General features: G+C 55.6%; 3 protein-coding genes across 4 annotated transcripts; all 3 read left to right on the top strand.

Moving 5' to 3' along the window:
- The first annotated feature begins 118 nt into the window (after positions 1–118).
- On the top strand, positions 119–1,761 carry TRAPPC1 (trafficking protein particle complex subunit 1). The gene is made up of 4 exons (XM_053212026.1): positions 119–331; positions 486–556; positions 920–1,058; positions 1,359–1,761. The coding sequence occupies exons 1-4, from the start codon at positions 233–235 to the stop codon at positions 1,485–1,487; spliced, it is 438 nt and encodes a 145-aa protein (XP_053068001.1). The 5' UTR covers positions 119–232; the 3' UTR covers positions 1,488–1,761.
- Positions 1,762–2,943: 1,182 nt separating this feature from the next.
- On the top strand, positions 2,944–9,903 carry KCNAB3 (potassium voltage-gated channel subfamily A regulatory beta subunit 3). Of its 2 annotated transcripts, none has more exons than XM_027047562.2 (14): positions 2,944–3,601; positions 4,901–4,944; positions 5,018–5,055; positions 5,287–5,366; positions 6,694–6,738; positions 6,822–6,866; positions 7,066–7,109; positions 7,308–7,394; positions 7,669–7,754; positions 7,910–7,993; positions 8,115–8,206; positions 8,302–8,422; positions 8,589–8,677; positions 8,942–9,903. In XM_027047562.2, exons 1-13 carry the CDS (start codon positions 3,360–3,362, stop codon positions 8,652–8,654), a joined length of 1,074 nt encoding a protein of 357 aa, XP_026903363.1. In that variant the 5' UTR covers positions 2,944–3,359; the 3' UTR covers positions 8,655–8,677; positions 8,942–9,903. The 2 variants fall into 2 exon arrangements, with proteins under 2 accessions (XP_026903363.1, XP_026903361.1); XM_027047560.2 differs by having other exon boundaries at positions 2,946–3,601; positions 7,910–8,030.
- Positions 9,904–14,006: 4,103 nt separating this feature from the next.
- Positions 14,007–16,602, top strand: RNF227 (ring finger protein 227). Its single transcript, XM_027047568.2, has 2 exons — positions 14,007–14,484; positions 14,608–16,602. The coding sequence occupies exons 1-2, from the start codon at positions 14,007–14,009 to the stop codon at positions 14,661–14,663; spliced, it is 534 nt and encodes a 177-aa protein (XP_026903369.1). The 3' UTR covers positions 14,664–16,602.
- Positions 16,603–16,895: the final 293 nt, after the last annotated feature.

Genomic DNA, 16,895 nt, shown 5'->3' with positions numbered 1-16,895 from the left:
ACGGATTGGCTGGGGGAAGTATGGGGCGGAGTTAGCGCCCCGCCACTGCTGTAGGGGAGCGGGTTGGGCGGGGCGCCGCAAAAAACCGGAAGTATCTAGTGACGGGCACGGGGAGCAGTTCCGGTGAGTCCGGGGGAGGGGTTCCCGCCAGCTGGGGGAGTCAGGGGCCGAAAGCTGGAGCACCGGGGCTGTGGGCGGTCTCGGAGCGAGGCTTACATTCCCTGCCCTGCAGATGACTGTTCACAACCTGTACCTGTTTGACCGGAATGGAGTGTGTCTGCACTACAGCGAGTGGCACCGCAAGAAGCAAGCGGGGATCCCCAAAGAGGAGGTGACGAGAGGGCCCCGCTCAATCCGGGTGACCTCGCATCTCCAAACGCACACAGTCCCAGCCCAGCCCTTCCTCTCCAAACCCCGGCTGGTTCCCACCCCTACCCGTCTCCTTCAACAACCGAGAGCTACCTAACTCTGTCCCTCTCCCCTAGGAGTACAAGCTGATGTACGGCATGCTCTTCTCTATCCGCTCCTTTGTCAGCAAGATGTCCCCGCTAGACATGTACGCTGAGTCAAAAGGGATGTTGAGGGAAGGAGGGCCAGTCTTGGAAATTTGGGAGTGCGGGAGACTTTGTGGAGTGGAAGAGACATTGGACCCCAAGAGAGGGGAAGGAGACAGAGAGAGAGGGGCTGAGTCTGGAGCGAGAGTGCTGGGGCTGGCCAGAACGGGGGGTGGGGAAGATCTGAAGGTAGAGAGGTTGCATGCAGGGGCCGAATTGAGGGGTGAAAATGGGAGGTGTCTTTACCAAATGAGGCTCCTACAAATGAGGTGTTTAGGGAGTCCACCTAGACGGGATCTAAAGTATCTCTTTGGGAGAGATTATGCTCCCATTCCTTAACGTCCTCGTCCTCATCATCTCTGCAGGAAGGACGGCTTCCTGGCCTTCCAAACTAGCCGTTACAAACTTCATTACTACGAGACACCCACTGGGATCAAGGTTGTCATGAATACTGACTTGGGCGTCGGACCCATCCGAGATGTACTGCATCACATCTACAGTGCGGTCAGTGCCAGCCCCTGGGACCCTTCCTTCCCCTAAAGCTCTTCAACAGCCAGGGCCACTTAGAGCCTCAAGACTCCTTCCGCTTCCCTGCCCTAATCTTACTGTATCATAGCTCTGTTGAAGTCAGGAGTTTCCTGGGGACTCTTTATGTCCTTAAACACCACTGCTTTCTCCTCAGGAAGGGCTTGACTCCCAGCCCTTAATCCTTTTGCATTCACACACCCCTGAGGTTATATACTAGGTTTGGGGTTGAAAATAAGAAGTTACAAAGCCTGGCTCTAACACCCTTCCCCTCCATAGCTGTATGTGGAGCTGGTGGTGAAGAATCCCCTGTGCCCGCTGGGCCAAACTGTGCAAAGTGAGCTCTTCCGCTCCCGACTGGACTCCTACATCCGCTCTCTGCCTTTCTTCTCTGCCCGGGCTGGCTGAAGGAAGCACTCTACCTCACCCTCCAGGAAAATCGCTGTCTGCCTGGGGCGCTGCCTAACCTGTTGGACGTGAGGGCTCCCACTGCATGCCCCTCTACCCCCTCAAGCTCCCCAGCAGCCCTCCCAGGACAACAGCCTAAAGCCCTCCCTGGTGCCCTCCCGGCCCAGGCAGGAAGCCCGCAGGAATCCTCACACCTCCAAACCAGGCCCTCTCCAGTTTTATCTCCTACCTGATGCTGCAAAAGTACAGAATAAACTTTTGGTAACCCTTTGCAGCCTCAGCGTGTCAGTTTGAGTGGTTGATTGGGGTCCTGCCCCACTCACGAAGGCATTAACCAGGGTGGCCACATCCCCTGAGCCTGCAAAGAGGCTTTGTCATGGGTTATGTCCAGATAAACCCGTTGTAAGTTTAAAATGTCGTAAGTCGGAAATGCATGTAATACACCTACCAAACATCATAACATAGCCTAGCCTACCTCACATGTGCTCAGAACACTTACATTAGTCTATGGTTGGGCAAAATTATCTAACACAAAGCCTATTTTATAATAGTGTTGAGTAGGTCATGTGATTTATTTATGTTTTTTGTTTTATTTTTTTATTTATGTTTTTATTTTAGAGAGAGAGTGTAGGGGAGAGGGGGCAGAGGGAGAGAAAGAGAGACTCTTAAGCAGGCTCCACGCAGAGCGTGGAGCTTGGCACGGAGCTCAATCCCACCACCCTGGGACCATGACCCGAGGTGAAATCGAGAGTTGGACTGCCGCTCAACAGACTGAACCACCCAGGTGCCTCTCATGTGATTTTCTGAATACTATACTGAAAGTAAAAAACAGCACGATGTAAGTGTATCAGTGGTTTACCCTTGTGATCCAGTGGCTGACTGGGAGCTGAGGCTTCCTGCCACAGCCCTGCATCAGGAGAGAGAGGTATCATACATTATCTTACTAGCCCAGAAAGATCAAAATTCAGAGTATGATTTCTACTGAATGCCTATTGCTTTTGCACCATCATAAATTTAAAAAAATGTAAGTCAAACCAGAAGTGGGGACCATATGCGTTGACATTTGGGACTGGATAAACCCTTGTTAGGGGCAAAGGGGCTATCCTGCGTTTTGTCCTGGCCGCCACTCACTAGCTGCTGATAGCACATCCCCACCCCCCAACCCCAGGGGTGACTGTCAAAACTGTCGCCAGACCTCGCCACACGACCCCTAGGGGTAAAATCGCCCCCAACTGAGACCCACTGTGCCGAGGAAGGCCGACCTGCTGCGGGTCCCAGGGGCTCCGATAACCAGCCTCCCTCCTCCCGGTTTCCACCCTCCTCCCGGCTTCGCTAAGCACACAGAACATTCAAGCTGCGGAGCCTCCGGAGGAGGGGCTTATGCAGATGAGCGGCGGGCTTGGCTGGGAGGAGGGCGGCTTTATGCAGATGAGGGGGCGGTGCCTGCATGTTGATTATCTGGGCCCGCTGCCGACGCTACTGGGAGCCTAGCGGTCCCGCTGCGGTTTGGGCTGGGGTGGCATCTCTCTTACACCGCCACCCCTCGTCCCTAGGTCCCCATCCTCCGAGGACCGCCCTCGACCTTTACCCTCACCCATTTCCCCCTCCTCCCCGCACCAGGGCCCCCGTATCTGAGTATCTGCACTCGTGCCGCCCCCCGCGTCTCTCCCCTCCCGCCGCAAACCCCGCGACCTCCAGCAGCCCGCCCCCGTGGGCCCGATCCCGCCCCGCGGCTCCCGCCGCAGCCTCCTCCGCCTTCCCGCTCTCCCAGGGCTCGCGCCACTACACCCCCCGGCCGTCCGCGCGCGAGCTTCCCTGTTCCCTCCTCCTCCCGCCCCCTCGGAGCCCCCTCCCCCGCCCTGGCCAGCAGACATGCAGGTGTCTATCGCTTGCACCGAGCAGAACCTTCGCAGCCGGAGCAGTGAGGACCGTCTGTGTGGACCCCGGCCGGGCCCCGGGGGCGGTAACGGCGGGCCGGTCGGCGGGGGGCATGGGAATCCTCCAGGGGGAGGAGGGTCGGTCCCTAAGGCCCGGGCCGCACTGGTGCCCCGACCCCCAGCGCCCGCGGGGGCCCTCCGAGAGAGCACCGGCCGAGGCACTGGCATGAAATACAGGTATGGGGGTGGCCGAGCAGCCCACCCCATCTGCTCCCCTTTTCGGACCCCTGAGATTTCCTGGGATGCCTCCAGGACCCGTCAATCTTCGCTAAGAAGATCCCAGTTCACTCCACCTCTTCTTCCCTTCACCGGGGCTCTCCCTTACTCGGTCCCTCTCTCTTTGTCTTCGTCGATCCCCTGAGTAGGAGAAAACCAACTTTACCAAGGCTGACCGGTCCTGTCAGAGCCAAGGGATGCCCCTGAACTCCCCTCCATACCCCCAGGAAGTCCAGGGATGCACGGATCTCCAGGCTGGGCCCCCTCTGGGATGGAGTGTCCTTGGGTCCGTGTCCTGGGAAGAGGGGGGAAGGAAACGGCTTCTCACTCTGGCCTGCTCAGGATGCCTGACCCAGATACTACCCCCGCTCCCTGCCCCAAGGGCTGGGTCTCCTGCCACCTTTCTTGGTGGGGAGGAGAGTGGGGCTCTTGGAAGCATGGGGCACATCTCTCAACCCCTTGCTGAGGGACAGGGGCTTGGTGGAGAAGGTGGACCGAATCATAACCGACTTTCTCGGAGTCCCACTGGGCTCTCAGAACTTGCATTAGGGCAGAAGGGATGGCCTCCTGCCTGGGAGTGAGCAGAGGTCACTGATCTGACCTGACTTTGTCACTTGAGCAATCTGATCTCCTCCATGTGTTGGCTTTGAGTGAGGAGGCCTTGGGAGGAGGGGGCTCTCTGGTTCAGAGACAAGACTCCACAAGCCAACAGCAGTGGAGGGAGGAAGAGACAGAGCTGGCCTTTCCTGTCATAGTCCACTCAGGTGGTCCCAGCTGCGTTTTGGGGGCCCATCAGCCTAGCCTGTCCAAGGACCCTTGCCTGCCTGAGTGCCTGAACTTGACTTGGTTTACCCCCTTCCACCTCAGTGTCTGCCCTGTGGTATAGCACCCTCTATCTAAGGGTCTGATTTCACCAACTGACCACAATCAGCCTGTCACATTCCTCCCAGCCTTGAACTCCACACATCCCAGAGATGCCTGGAACGCAGACAAGACCCCAGCAGAAGAAATACAAACCGGGCAGCACACCTCCCATGTGCTAGGAGGGACAGGGGCACTGGACATCGGCTCCAGAGTCATTTATTTGTTCACTTAGGCTTTGGGCATAGCACTGCCCATTGCTGTAGGCCCACTGGATCTAGTTCCTTTGGACTGAGATACCCTGAGGGCTTCTGACTCTGGAAGGAGAGGAGCTGGGGGCTGAGAATATATGCCCTTAATGGAGGCTCCACCCCTTCCTGCCGCTTCTGTATCCTGCAGGAACCTGGGAAAGTCTGGTCTTCGAGTATCCTGTCTTGGCCTAGGTGAGTTCGAAAGAAGAGGAATGAAGGGAGGGGGCCTTCGTGGCTTGCCTCCCACCTGACTTCTCTCTTGCAGGCACCTGGGTCACATTTGGTTCTCAAATCTCAGATGAGGTATCAGTGATGGGACCTGGAAGCAGGGCCAGGGGCTGTGAGGGAGCCAGAAAAGAGGGATGTGGACGTGGAGAGCAGTTTGGACAACAACCAGGGAGAATGGCGGACCTGAGGCTGGGGACGGGGGGGAGGATGTGGAGGCCAGGGCTGAGCTGCCATGGGCGGGAGTGCAGTGAGGGGGGTCCCTGAGGGCCAGTGGTTGGTCTTCATCTCTTTCTCTCACCTCCTTAGACAGCAGAGGACGTGCTGACAGTAGCCTATGAGCATGGTGTAAACCTGTTTGACACGGCTGAAGTGTACGCAGCAGGAAAGTAAGGACTGGGGTGAAAAAGCCAAGTTACCCTTGAAAGGCTAAGAGAACCTCGGGGCTTCTTGTTTTCCCTCTGGGGGACCTTGGGAATTCTGTAACCGCGAACTTCCAACCTTTCAGCCAAGGGGCCCCCAAAGCACTATGGGAATTGTAGTCCCAACAAGTTCATCTTCAGCTTAGAGGGCGAAGGGCGTCCTGTGCAATAAAACTGAAATAAAACCAACACCTATATCCTGGGCATCCGTTATATGCAACGATGTGAGGATTACAAAGCTGAATTTTCAAACATGCCAGGCCACGCGTCACATACCCATGGCTTCACGCTGGGAGTAGCTAAACCCTAGATGAGCTCCCTCACCAACGCCCCCCCCCCCCATCCCCCTGGCCTCTTCTCCATCTGGCTAACTCTTCAGCTTATCTTCAAGACTTGGCCCAGATGTCAGCTCCTCCGAGAAGCCATTGTCCAGCTCCCCAAACTGGTCACCACTCACCTCAGGTCCCAAAGCCCTTTATACTGCCCTCTGATGCACAATCTGTCAATTACTGGTTTATGTAGCCATATTTGCTGCCCAGCTTGGAGGCTCCTCCTTCCGTGAAATTTGTCTTCCTCTTCCTCATGTCACTTCCGTAGCTACGCAGAGCCTAGCACAGAGCAGCCACTGCTTGTGGGATGACAACACACCCTCCTAAGGCTCACGGTTGAAATGGTTAAACCCAAGACACAGGGAGATACGCAAGGTTAAATAACAGGAAAACTAAAGTAATAGTCCGCCGAGACCATTTAAGACTTGTCACGTGTTGGTTAGCTCCTAATTAAGTGCCAAACAATTGGGTCAATAAAAGTTATGGAAAGTGACAAGAAGGGCTGACCGTAGACTGTGGCAATCAGAGAACACTTTCAATAAAATGAAGCGGAATCCAAGCTGAGCCTTGGACGCTGTGGGGGATTTTGCAGAGGATCGAAGAAGGGAGAGGGCAATGCAGATGATTGGAACCAGACCAGATGATGCGGTGTCTCCACCCACCCCCCACTTTACTACTCTGTTCTTCTCTCATCATCTTATTCTATCCCTTTGGCACCTGGAACAGAACTTGGTACACAGTTGATGTACAACTGATATTTGTGGTGTGAATGAAAGCTAAAGGACTATACCCCTCCTTCTGGGAGCCCCTCTTATTTTGTCCAGGATGGTCTGACAGCCTAATGGGCTCCTGGCTTATGGTCCACTTTACGAGAGAGGAAATCCATTGAAGGGAAAGGTCGGGAGGAGGGGAAGGAACTGACCCACGCTGGCGGGATCAGTGCTTCTGCATTGTCTTTCTTCTAGGGCTGAAAGAACCCTAGGCAACATCCTCAAGAGCAAAGGATGGAGGTGAGACCGTGTTTTGAGGGGTTGCTGGGGAAATGATCATCCAACATCCCTTCTCTTGCTTGTCTCTCTTTCGCTTTTTCCAGGAGATCAAGCTATGTCGTCACCACCAAGATTTTTTGGGGAGGACAGTAAGTGGCCACCACACTCTATGTGGGGAGATCTACAGAGAATGCGTGCAGGTGCATGGGAGAGGTGTGGGTACAGCTGCCACCCCAGGTCTGCGTCCTGCCCGTGAGGACCCACGCCATCCCAGTTTCTCATGGCACCAGGCCAGCCCCGGTCCCCTATCTTTGTCACACCTCATCTTTGACTTATTTTTTTCTGCAGGGCAGAGACCGAGCGAGGCCTGAGCCGCAAACACATCATTGAGGGTGAGAGTTAGGGGCTGGGAATCTGCTGGGGCTGGGTACAGAAGCCAGAGGAGTTGGGAATGTTTTCCGAGACTCTGAGTTGGAGGCTTTGAGTAGGGGAGTGGGGAGCTAGGTGGCCATGGCAAGGGGGTAATGTCTAAATCCTTCGGGGAAACTGAGGCTGAAGTGCTTACCTTCCTCTCCCCACCCCTTCCCCAGGCCTGCAAGGATCCCTGGAGCGCCTCCAGTTGGGATACGTGGACATCGTCTTTGCCAACCGCTCAGACCCCAATAGTCCCATGGAGGGTAAAACCAGCACCCCAGCCCTGACGGTCCCCCAAAGGAGCACTTCCTCAAACTCTCAGCAGGAAGCCAGCCCCTGCTCAGGAGGCCTCCCAATCTGCACAGTGGAGGCTCAGACCCCAGGTCTTAGATGGGGAGGGAGGTGAAGTGCAGTTACCAACCTCTCTGATTACACAGAGATGCCTGGGGTCTCGGTGGGGTAAGCAGAGGGCTACAGATATGGACTCCTGGATGCCAGGGGTCTGACAGTGAGATGCCCTCTCTCCCGTGTGCCTAGAGATCGTGCGGGCCATGACCTATGTCATTGACCAGGGCCTTGCCCTGTACTGGGGGACATCCCGATGGGGAGCTGCAGAAATCATGGTGAGCATGCCGCCCCGCTTACCTCCTCCCCCCGTCCCATGACTGGTTCCCACCTTTCACGCGGCTGCTCCAAACCCCACTCCACCGGGGGAGGGGGAGTGGAAACCCAGGGAAAAGAGTGCTCTGATCTCCATCTCTTCCCCACCCCAACCCAGGAGGCCTACTCCATGGCCAGACAGTTCAATCTGATCCCTCCAGTGTGTGAGCAAGCGGAGCACCGTCTGTTTCAGAGAGAGAAGGTGCAGGTGCAACTGCCAGAGCTCTACCACAAGATCGGTTCGCAGCCCCCCATCCCTGCCTGTCCCTTGGCCTAACCGTCACCTAGATCCCTTTCCCCACATCCAGTCCTCTTCCTCCTAGGTGTTGGCTCAGTCACCTTGTCCCCTTTGGCCTGTGGCCTCATCACGAGCAAGTATGATGGGCGAGTCCCAGATACCTGCAGGGCCATCAAGGTGAGATCTGGGGGCTCAGGACGGCAGGACTGGGCTATCTGGGCCGCTCTGGGTGGTGGGGGAGTGGCCTTTTGCCCACTGTCCCTGGCCCCCAGGGCTACCAGTGGCTCAAGGACAAAGCGCAGAGTGAGGACGGCAAGAAGCAACAAGCCAAAGTCATGGACCTTCTTCCCATCGCCCACCAGCTGGGCTGCACTGTGGCACAGCTTGCTATCGGTGAGACACTGCCAGCCCTGGACCCCGCCGGGCCTCACCTCCTGCCGGGAAACCCCCAAACCCAAGACTGGTTTGTCCCTAAGGAGGACCCTCTTCCCCAGAGACACTTCTGAGGCGTGTATGCCCGCTGCTCTCCATCAGTTCTCTTTATCTCCTCTGGCCCCAGCGTGGTGTCTCCGCACCGAGGGTGTCAGCTCGGTCTTGCTGGGGGTGTCAAGTGCAGAGCAGCTGATAGAACACCTGGGAGCCATACAGGTGAGCCGGGGACTCAGAGGCAGAGCCCATCTCTGTCCCCTTCCCCAACAGTCAGGGCCTCGCTGTCCAACCCGTTATGGGCCTGGGAGCTCAACCACTACAGAGGCCCCACTTTGCAGAGGAGAGGCCCCAGAGGGACACAGGGCGAGGCAGGGGCGCGGGTGAGACTCTCTTCTCGCCACCTGGCCCCGCTGTGCTGCTCCTCTGGCCCTCGAACCGAACCGAACGCCCTTCAGCGCCCTCTCCACCACTGCCTCCCTGCAGGTGCTGAGCCAGCTGACGCCGCAGACGGTGACGGAGATAGACGGGCTTCTGGGGAACAAACCGCATTCCAAGAAATAGTCCGTCGAGGGGCGCAGGCACCCACAGCGGGGCCGCCGCCCCCGCCGACGAGCGCCTCCCCGCAGCCTCCCCCTTCCCGCCCCGGATCCCTCCACGCCGCGGCCGGCCGGAACGGGGAGGCCCCGCCCACGAATGAGGCCCGCCCACTAACGAGTCCCGGTCTTCTGAGTAGCGCTGCGCATGAACAAAGCCATATCCTTCCGCGGCGGGGCTCGCCCTGGCAAGTAGTGCGCCGCCGCCCGCTGCGTCCTTCTAGGCCTTCCTGCTGACCCCGGGCATGAGTTACCGAGCCATTCCCCTCTCTGCCACTTGGTCTCGCTCCCTTTTCTCTTCTCCTAGTCGCCGCCGAGGCCCGGGGGAGGAGGAGACACAAAAACAGGGCGGATCCCGGGGATATGCAAATTACCTCAAAAGTGGCCCTTCATATGTCATCAAGGGGTAATAACCTAATAAGAAGTGAGTTGTGATGTCATCTGGGACAAAGGAAATGGGGCTGTGACCGTATCTGGTACAAAGGCAGCCAGGCTGGTCCTGGCGGGAAGGAAATGATCATCTTTGAGGACGCTGCCTCCCAGCAGAAGATTGGGGGGGGGGGGGGGGAGGGGGAGGCTCAAAATTAGCACCAGTGTCAGTACTTTGCTCTTGCCGAGAGGGGGTCTGGTGGGAAATACTGTGACATAGCACTGACGCAGATCAAAGGAAATTCGATGGCAGATGTATACACATAGCATGTGCTGGCGAAAGTGGTTGGGGGGCCCTCTCCGAAAAGTTGGGCTGTGCTTTGCGGGGGGAGGGGGACATAGTGACAGCCTTTAGGTCACGCAAAGACGTGGGGCTGACATAAAAATGTCCGGGGGTAGACTTTTGAGCCTTGAGCAGGATTTCGTACCGACAGTGGAGGCCTGCAGTCCTCCTTCTGGCAATAATCTTAAAGCAATAATGATGGCCCCTCATCTGTAAGACTTCCCAGGGAACTTGTAAATAAAATCTCAGCTTGATCCCCGCTCACGGTGTCTGGAATTGCAAGCGGTCTCAGTCTCAGATATCAGGCCTTCACCTAGCTCCCTGCCTTTAGAAACTCCAATATTAGCTTTCTCTCCACTGACCGAGACGTCATGTTGCTAGTCACTTCCAGTCACTGCCCTCACCGGGGACCCAGGCCCCGACACCCCAGGCCCCAGTTTCCTTCCTTCCTTCAGTCTCTGCATGCCTCAGAACCCAGCCTTCTGGCTTCATCGTTCTGTCGCCGCTCCCTCTGACACCCATGCCTTTGTGTTTAAAGCTAACATTAGCCACACCTCTTGTGGATCTCATTTCCCTTTTCCTGATGCGCACACGTGTGCCAAGGAACTACCTGGGTGGTTTTCTTGTGGCTGAACGGCAGGGGCTCCTCTGAGGTTGAAGCTGTGGGATTTGGTGAAGAAACGGTGCAGTGGAAACCAGTCTACGGTAGAGATGGTGCCGAGAAAGGGAGGGAAGGAGGCATCATAAAGGAAAAGAGAAAACCAGTGAAAGATCAGGGACGAGGGTGGCAGAAAAGCAAAGACTCAGATGGGATTATGTCAGACACTACCCCTTAATCTCCCCCCCCCCCCCCCCCAGGACTCTGATTTCCCTGGGACACAAAGTGGGCGGAAAGTTCCACAGATCACAAGACAGGGGAGGAGGATGAGCTTTGCCTGCCTTAAAATACAACCTCACCATCTCCTCTCTACCCATCCTCGCCCCTTCCTGATCCTGAAGCGGAGGGAGCAGAGTAAAACCCATTTCCAAAAAGAGAAGAGTCAGCAGCCTCCCCTTTGCTGGCTAGCAACCAACCGGATCCACTAATGAATACTTACATCCACGCCTAACATCTCCCACTCATTTTGGAAGGCTGACGGAAACAAGGAGGTAAACCGTGTGACTAAACCGTGATGATTATTTATTCTGTAACAAACATGCAAGGATTTCTAAATTCAAAATAGTATTCTCTTTAAATGGTTCCCTCGGAGGATTATCCATTTACTTTAATAATGTCTCCCCCAACCCTTGGTCAAAACATTAAAAAAAAAAAAACGAAAAACAAACAACCCTGTTAGGAATTCCCTCCAGAGGCTGTCTGTAAAGCGGTCATAAGAAATCCTCCTTTGTAGTCACACCTCATTTACTGTATTCATCACGCACCTTGTTCACTAATTTAACAAGTATTTATTTATCGAGTCCCACCGTGGTATGGCACAGGGATACAACGGCAAACAAAATCAGACCCAGAACAGCCTGCGTGGAGTTTACAGATGGGAGAGGCAGACCAGGCACCCCCCTCCAAAAACACAAATTTCTGTTGGTCAAAGTCCAGAGGCAAGCATGTGGTGTTACCTGAGGCTACAGTGGTATTTGACAAGGTGAGGAGGCTTTATGGGGCGCTGGAGGAGGAGTGCGGGTTACTCACATGAAAGTAAGAGGGTTAGGGGAATAGAAGCTTTCTGGCAGAAAGGAACATGCATGCCAAAGGTCAAAGCTAGAGGGTCTAAAGAGAGAATGGAAGCCAACTGAGAGACATGGGTGGGTTCAGGGCATACAGGACCTTATAGGGCACTTTGGAATATTCTTTTCATCCAAAGGGCAATAGGAAACCCTATCAGTTATCCATTGACACACACAATTCACCCCCAAAATTAGCTTGGCTGTTTTCTCTGCTGTTTTCACCTGGGCTCACTCACGTGGCTGGATCCAGCTGGCAGGTCCGCTGAGTGGGGACATCAGATGGCTATTGGCTGGAACTCCTTGGTTCTCCACGCGGCCTCATCTGCTGGTAAATTCCCTTACATAACAGACTCAGGGCAGCGCGAGGGGATGACGGCAGAGGCTCAAGGCCTCTGAAGGACCACGCCATCACTTCTGCCATGTTCTGTCGGTCAAAGTGAGTCACAAGGTGAGCCCAGATTCAAGGGCTAGGGGAACAGACTCCCGTTCCTGCCGGGAGAAGCAGCAGAGTCACGTGACATAGGAACGTGAGGCCACTAAGTTATCACGACATTAAAAGGTTTTGAGAAGGAATGGAAGTGGTGCGTGGTTAGGACCTGGTTGGGCTTGAGATCTGGGAAGGCCACTGTAAGCCATGTAGGGAGAAGCCTGGAGAAGGCCAGAATGGCTGTGGACAGACTGGCCAAGAGGCTCCTCCCAGGGTCTGAGCAGGAGACGAGGGCAGGTGTTCTATAGGTGGGGAAAAAGTAGGTGGGTCAGGGAGACATTTAGGAGGCAAGACTAACAGGGCTATAGGGCTTGCTGAGAAGTTGCCAAAGGAAGGTGAAAGGAAGTGGGTGGGGTCAAGGAAGGTACCTGGGTTTCTGGAGCTGGGTAAAGAAAGAGGTGGGAAACACTGGACGAGGTGCTGATTTGGACAAGGAAAGCACCACTTTGGGTTTTTGAAGACAAATGAGAAAGGAAAGGTCTGGGAGCTTAGAGTCTAAGGCTTTGGCTATCAAACACTTCGGAATCATTTATATAATCACATCTGCCCGAAATGGTCACATCATGATCTCACTGCTCGTGGGTTGGAGCCCCGTGTTGGGCTCTGTGCGGACAGCTCGGAGCCCGGAGCCTGCTTCGGATTCTGTGTCTCCCTCTCTCTCTGCCCTTCCCCTGCTCATGCCCTGTCTCTCTCTCTCTCAAATATAAAACATTAAAAAAATTAAAAAAAAAATTCAGCTCTACATTGTCTGTCAAAACTAGCAAATGCCATAGGCGTATAGCAGCCCCCCCCCCCCCCACCTGTATTGATCAAAAGAGATGGGTGTTGAAGATGTTGGGTATTGAGAAGCCAACACAACGTAGGCTGGGGCACGGGATAAAAATAGTTAACACATGGTGTTTCCTGTGGGCCAGGCCCGGTTCCAAGCACCTTACATATACAAATTCATCACTATTATTATCCACATCTTACAGACGAGGAGAGCAATCAGCCCAGAGACGCTAAGTAACTTGCTCAAAGTGTCACAACTCCTAAGTGCTGCAAGGTAGGATCTGAACTCAAGCCAGCTGGCCTTAGCGTCTGTGCTGTTACCTTCCAAGCAAAACCTGAACGGTAGGGCCAGGAGAGGAGGGCCAGGAGGCAGCTGGAGTGGGTGTGGTCCCAGGAGGGAATGTGGGCTGTGTTATGTCTTGTTTACCTGTGGGGGGAAGTCAGACCCCTGAGTCAGAACTCATGCTGGGCTGCTTTGCTGAAACCATCACGGTGTGTGGGTGTCCAGGCCTGGCTCCTCAGGAAGGAAAGGATTCCCAGCATTCCTAGGAGGAAGGCCATCCATGGTCCCAGCATCTAGGTGCCTCCTTAAGTTGAGATGTCAGCTGAGAGGTGAGCAGTTTGAAGAGAATGAGTTTGGGAGGCCAGCCTTACAAGAACATAGGCAGGACGTGCATAATAAAGTGAGTTGAGGGCGGCATCCCTGCAGATTGCCCAGGAGCCCCCTAAAGACTGGGCAGAATGGGCAGTGTCATGGACTTAGGCAGGAAGTCCGGGTGGGGTTGTGAATGAGCCTGAGCAACTGAACCAACAGGCCCAGCGGGCAGCAGAGACCGGGGCAGCGCCCTGGGCCAGCGCCCTGGGCCAGCGGCCGAGGGCCAGCGCCGCAAGGGGCCTAGAGATCTGCACACAGAATTGAGGGGGCGCTGGCTTAGTGTTGGGGGACGAAGGAAGGCGCGGGGAGAGCGGGGTGGTGTGCCTCCCGCCGGCCCAGTCCCCGCGCCACCCGGGGCGTCACCTACCTACCCCGCTCGGCCGTCACCTGCATTCCCGGCTTCGCGCCTCCACCGCCCCCACGCGTGCCGCAGCGGGGAGCGACCCAACCACCGGGGTGACGCCTCGAGGGGCGGGGTGTCGCTATTAAAACCGGCGAGAGGCCGCGGCGCCTGCCCCAGGAGTCGACCCAGGCCACTAGGAGGGCCTGTTCGTCCAGCCCACGGAGCCGGCCGAGCCTGCGAAGCCCTCGAGTCCTCGGCGGACACCATGCAGCTCCTGGCGAGGGTGCCGTCCCTTCCGGAGCGGGGCGAGCTGGACTGCAGCATCTGCTACCGGCCCTTCAACCTCGCGGGCCGCGCGCCCCGCCGCCTGCCCGGCACGGCGCGCGCCCGCTGCGGCCACACGCTCTGCACCGCGTGCCTGCGCGAGCTGGCGGCGCGCGGCGACGGCGGCGTGGTGCGCCTGCGCCGCGTCGTCACGTGCCCCTTCTGCCGCGCGCCCACGCCGCTGTCGCGCGGCGGGGCCGCGGAGGTCGCGGTGGACCCGGACTTGTGGTCGCGGCTGGAGGAAAGGGCACGGGCCGAGCGCAAGCCGGACGAGGCGGGCGGGCCGGTCCGGGGAGACGGCGACGCCGACGACGAGGAGGGGACGGGACCCAGGAGCGCGGGCTGGGGCGCGCTCCGGCGGCTGTGGCATCGGGTGCTGGCGCCCGCGCGCCGCTGGCGGCGTCCGCTGCCTAGCAACGGTGAGGGGCCGCCTGAGTGTGCGTGTGTTGGGGGGGGGGTTGCGGGGAGGGGGTTGCGCCCGGGGTCGTAGGGCCTCGGCCGCGTCCCCCTGCCGCCACTGACCCTCCGTCTGTCCCCCCTAGTGCTGTACTGCCCGGAGATTAAGGACCTGGCCCGCATGACCCGCTGCACGCTGTAGCGGCGGAGCCTGGAAGCTGCGGCAGAAGAAAGGTGGGAGCTGCATTCTCGGGACACGCTCTAGAGCGGGGATGGGGGGATGCCAAGGCTACCCCCGTCCCCCTTCCCGGGGCTGAGCCCAGGGCAGGAGGGACCGCATCGAGGCGTGTGGACGCCGAGCTGGGAGGCTTGTAGCAAATCGCCCCTCTCTCTGCGGACTGCGCCCGCCTCGCTCCCAGGAAGGTGGAAACAAAATCTACATCCCCCGGGGAAGGAGACATTGTTTCCTTAGCTGTGACTTTGGCTTTTGTCCAGGGAAGCGTGGAGGCACAGTAGGTCCTATTTTAGCGATTCTGTGTACAGTGGTTGAAAAAAAATTTTTTAATGTTTGTTACTTATTTTTGAGAGAGGGACACACAGACACAGCATGAGCAGGGGAGAGGCAGAGAAAGAGGGAGACATAGCATCCGAAGCAGGCTCCAGGCTCTGAGCTGTCATCACAGAGCTCGACGCCGGGTTCCAACCCAAGAACCGGCCTGAGCTGCAGTTGGAGGCGCTCAACCTGAAGTTGGTCACTTAACTGCCCGAGCCACCCAGGTGCCCCATGGGGTTGAAAAAAAAATTTTTTTAAGACATAATGAAGAGGGGAGGCCGGTTTTTGTGTGCTGTTAATAATCTCGCTTCTCTGGCACCTTAGAAAGCTGAGAAAAATAAGACGTATTGGTTTCCCCCCCCCCCCCCACCAGTGCTGGTATGCCTGTCTCCCCATTCCCAGTGGTGTGTTGGTAAAATTATTGAGATGCCTGTCTGCCTTGCTTCATTTCACAATCTCCCTTCAACCAGTTAGGGCAGGTATCAGAAGGTCCAGAGGGCGTTTTTTATCTGAGGCACCTAATTAGGGCCTATCAAGGGTAGGAGAGCCATTTGGTGAAGGCATCACATTTTAATCTTGTGATATTATCTGTCATTGTCACAGTCACAGGGAAAACACGGTCGCTACTGAAAAAATAAAAAAGATGCTCATCACAGAATTCTAAACTAGTGCCCCATAAATGGACAGCTTCTATCCTATGCCAGGATTCTATTTTAAAATCCTGTTAAGTTACATTAGGAGAGTATAATTATAGTTTAGAAACAGCAGCATCAGTGGCATTACAAAATCTCAGGATCCCCACTTCAGACTCTTGAGTTGTTTTTTTTTTTTTTTAATTTCTTTTTTAACATTTATTTATTTTTGAGACAGAGAGAGACAGAGCATGAATGGGGGAGGGTCAGAGAGAGAGGGAGACACAGAATCTGAAACAGGTTCCAGGCTCTGAGCTGTCAGCACAGAGCCCAACGCGGGGCTTGAACTCACGGACTGCGAGATCACGACCTGAGCCGAAGTCGGACACTCAACTGACTGAGCCACCCAGGTGCCCCAAGACTCTTGAGTTTTAACAAGAATCCTAGGTGATCTGTACGCATAGAAACATTTAAGAACGGCCGTCCACATCCTAGACTTGCGAGGCTATCACCATCTGCGGTGGAGTATTGAAAACAGTTGGGATAAGCGATCTGCATTTTATTGGAGGTCGTAAAGGGACGTTCTGTTGCTGAAGAAATCTTTCACGTGCGCACTTATTATGTTGCACTTTTCCTGAGTTAAAAATGTGAATTTATGAAATATCAAACCTCAGTTTTTATAACTGTATCTTAGCATCTTCCTGTCCTTGTCTTAGCCTGAATGTTCCCTGTTTGGGGAGGCCTTTCTCATCCACCTAATGCGGTCCCTTCCTTCACAGGTGCTCTGTTGCACAACTTGTTATTTTGTTTTCAGATAGTGTGTGCCTTTCGTGGGTGTGAGCTCCAGGAGAGCAATGGCTGACTTGTGACTTGTATCCCCCAGGGCGAAAAGCAGTGTTCAATGTATAGTATGTGCTCAATAAATGCTTGTTGGGTAGCTCTTTTATTTTTTAACACATTAGCCTCAAAACCTAAGTGTCTGGTCTCAACCTCTGAGCGGCGCTGGTCATGAACAGTACGTGTCAAGGAAAGATCTAGCAGTTCAGATCTTTGGCAAGTATGACCCCTCCAACTCCTTTTAAAAAAAAGGTGCTCTGCCCCCCACTTGGAACTGAGCCTGCGGGGCCGGACTGACCTCTACTGACTCCTGCAGGAACTCAGCAACTTGAAGGTGGAAAGCGTGATGAAAAGGACGGACGGCAGGCAGTTCAGAATCGTGCCCAGTCCCCTCCCCCCACTTCGCCCCTGC

Source organism: Acinonyx jubatus, chromosome E1 (assembly GCF_027475565.1).
Source record: "Acinonyx jubatus isolate Ajub_Pintada_27869175 chromosome E1, VMU_Ajub_asm_v1.0, whole genome shotgun sequence".
Lineage (NCBI taxonomy): Eukaryota > Metazoa > Chordata > Mammalia > Carnivora > Felidae > Acinonyx > Acinonyx jubatus.
This window is presented reverse-complemented; position numbering and strand designations above follow the sequence as displayed.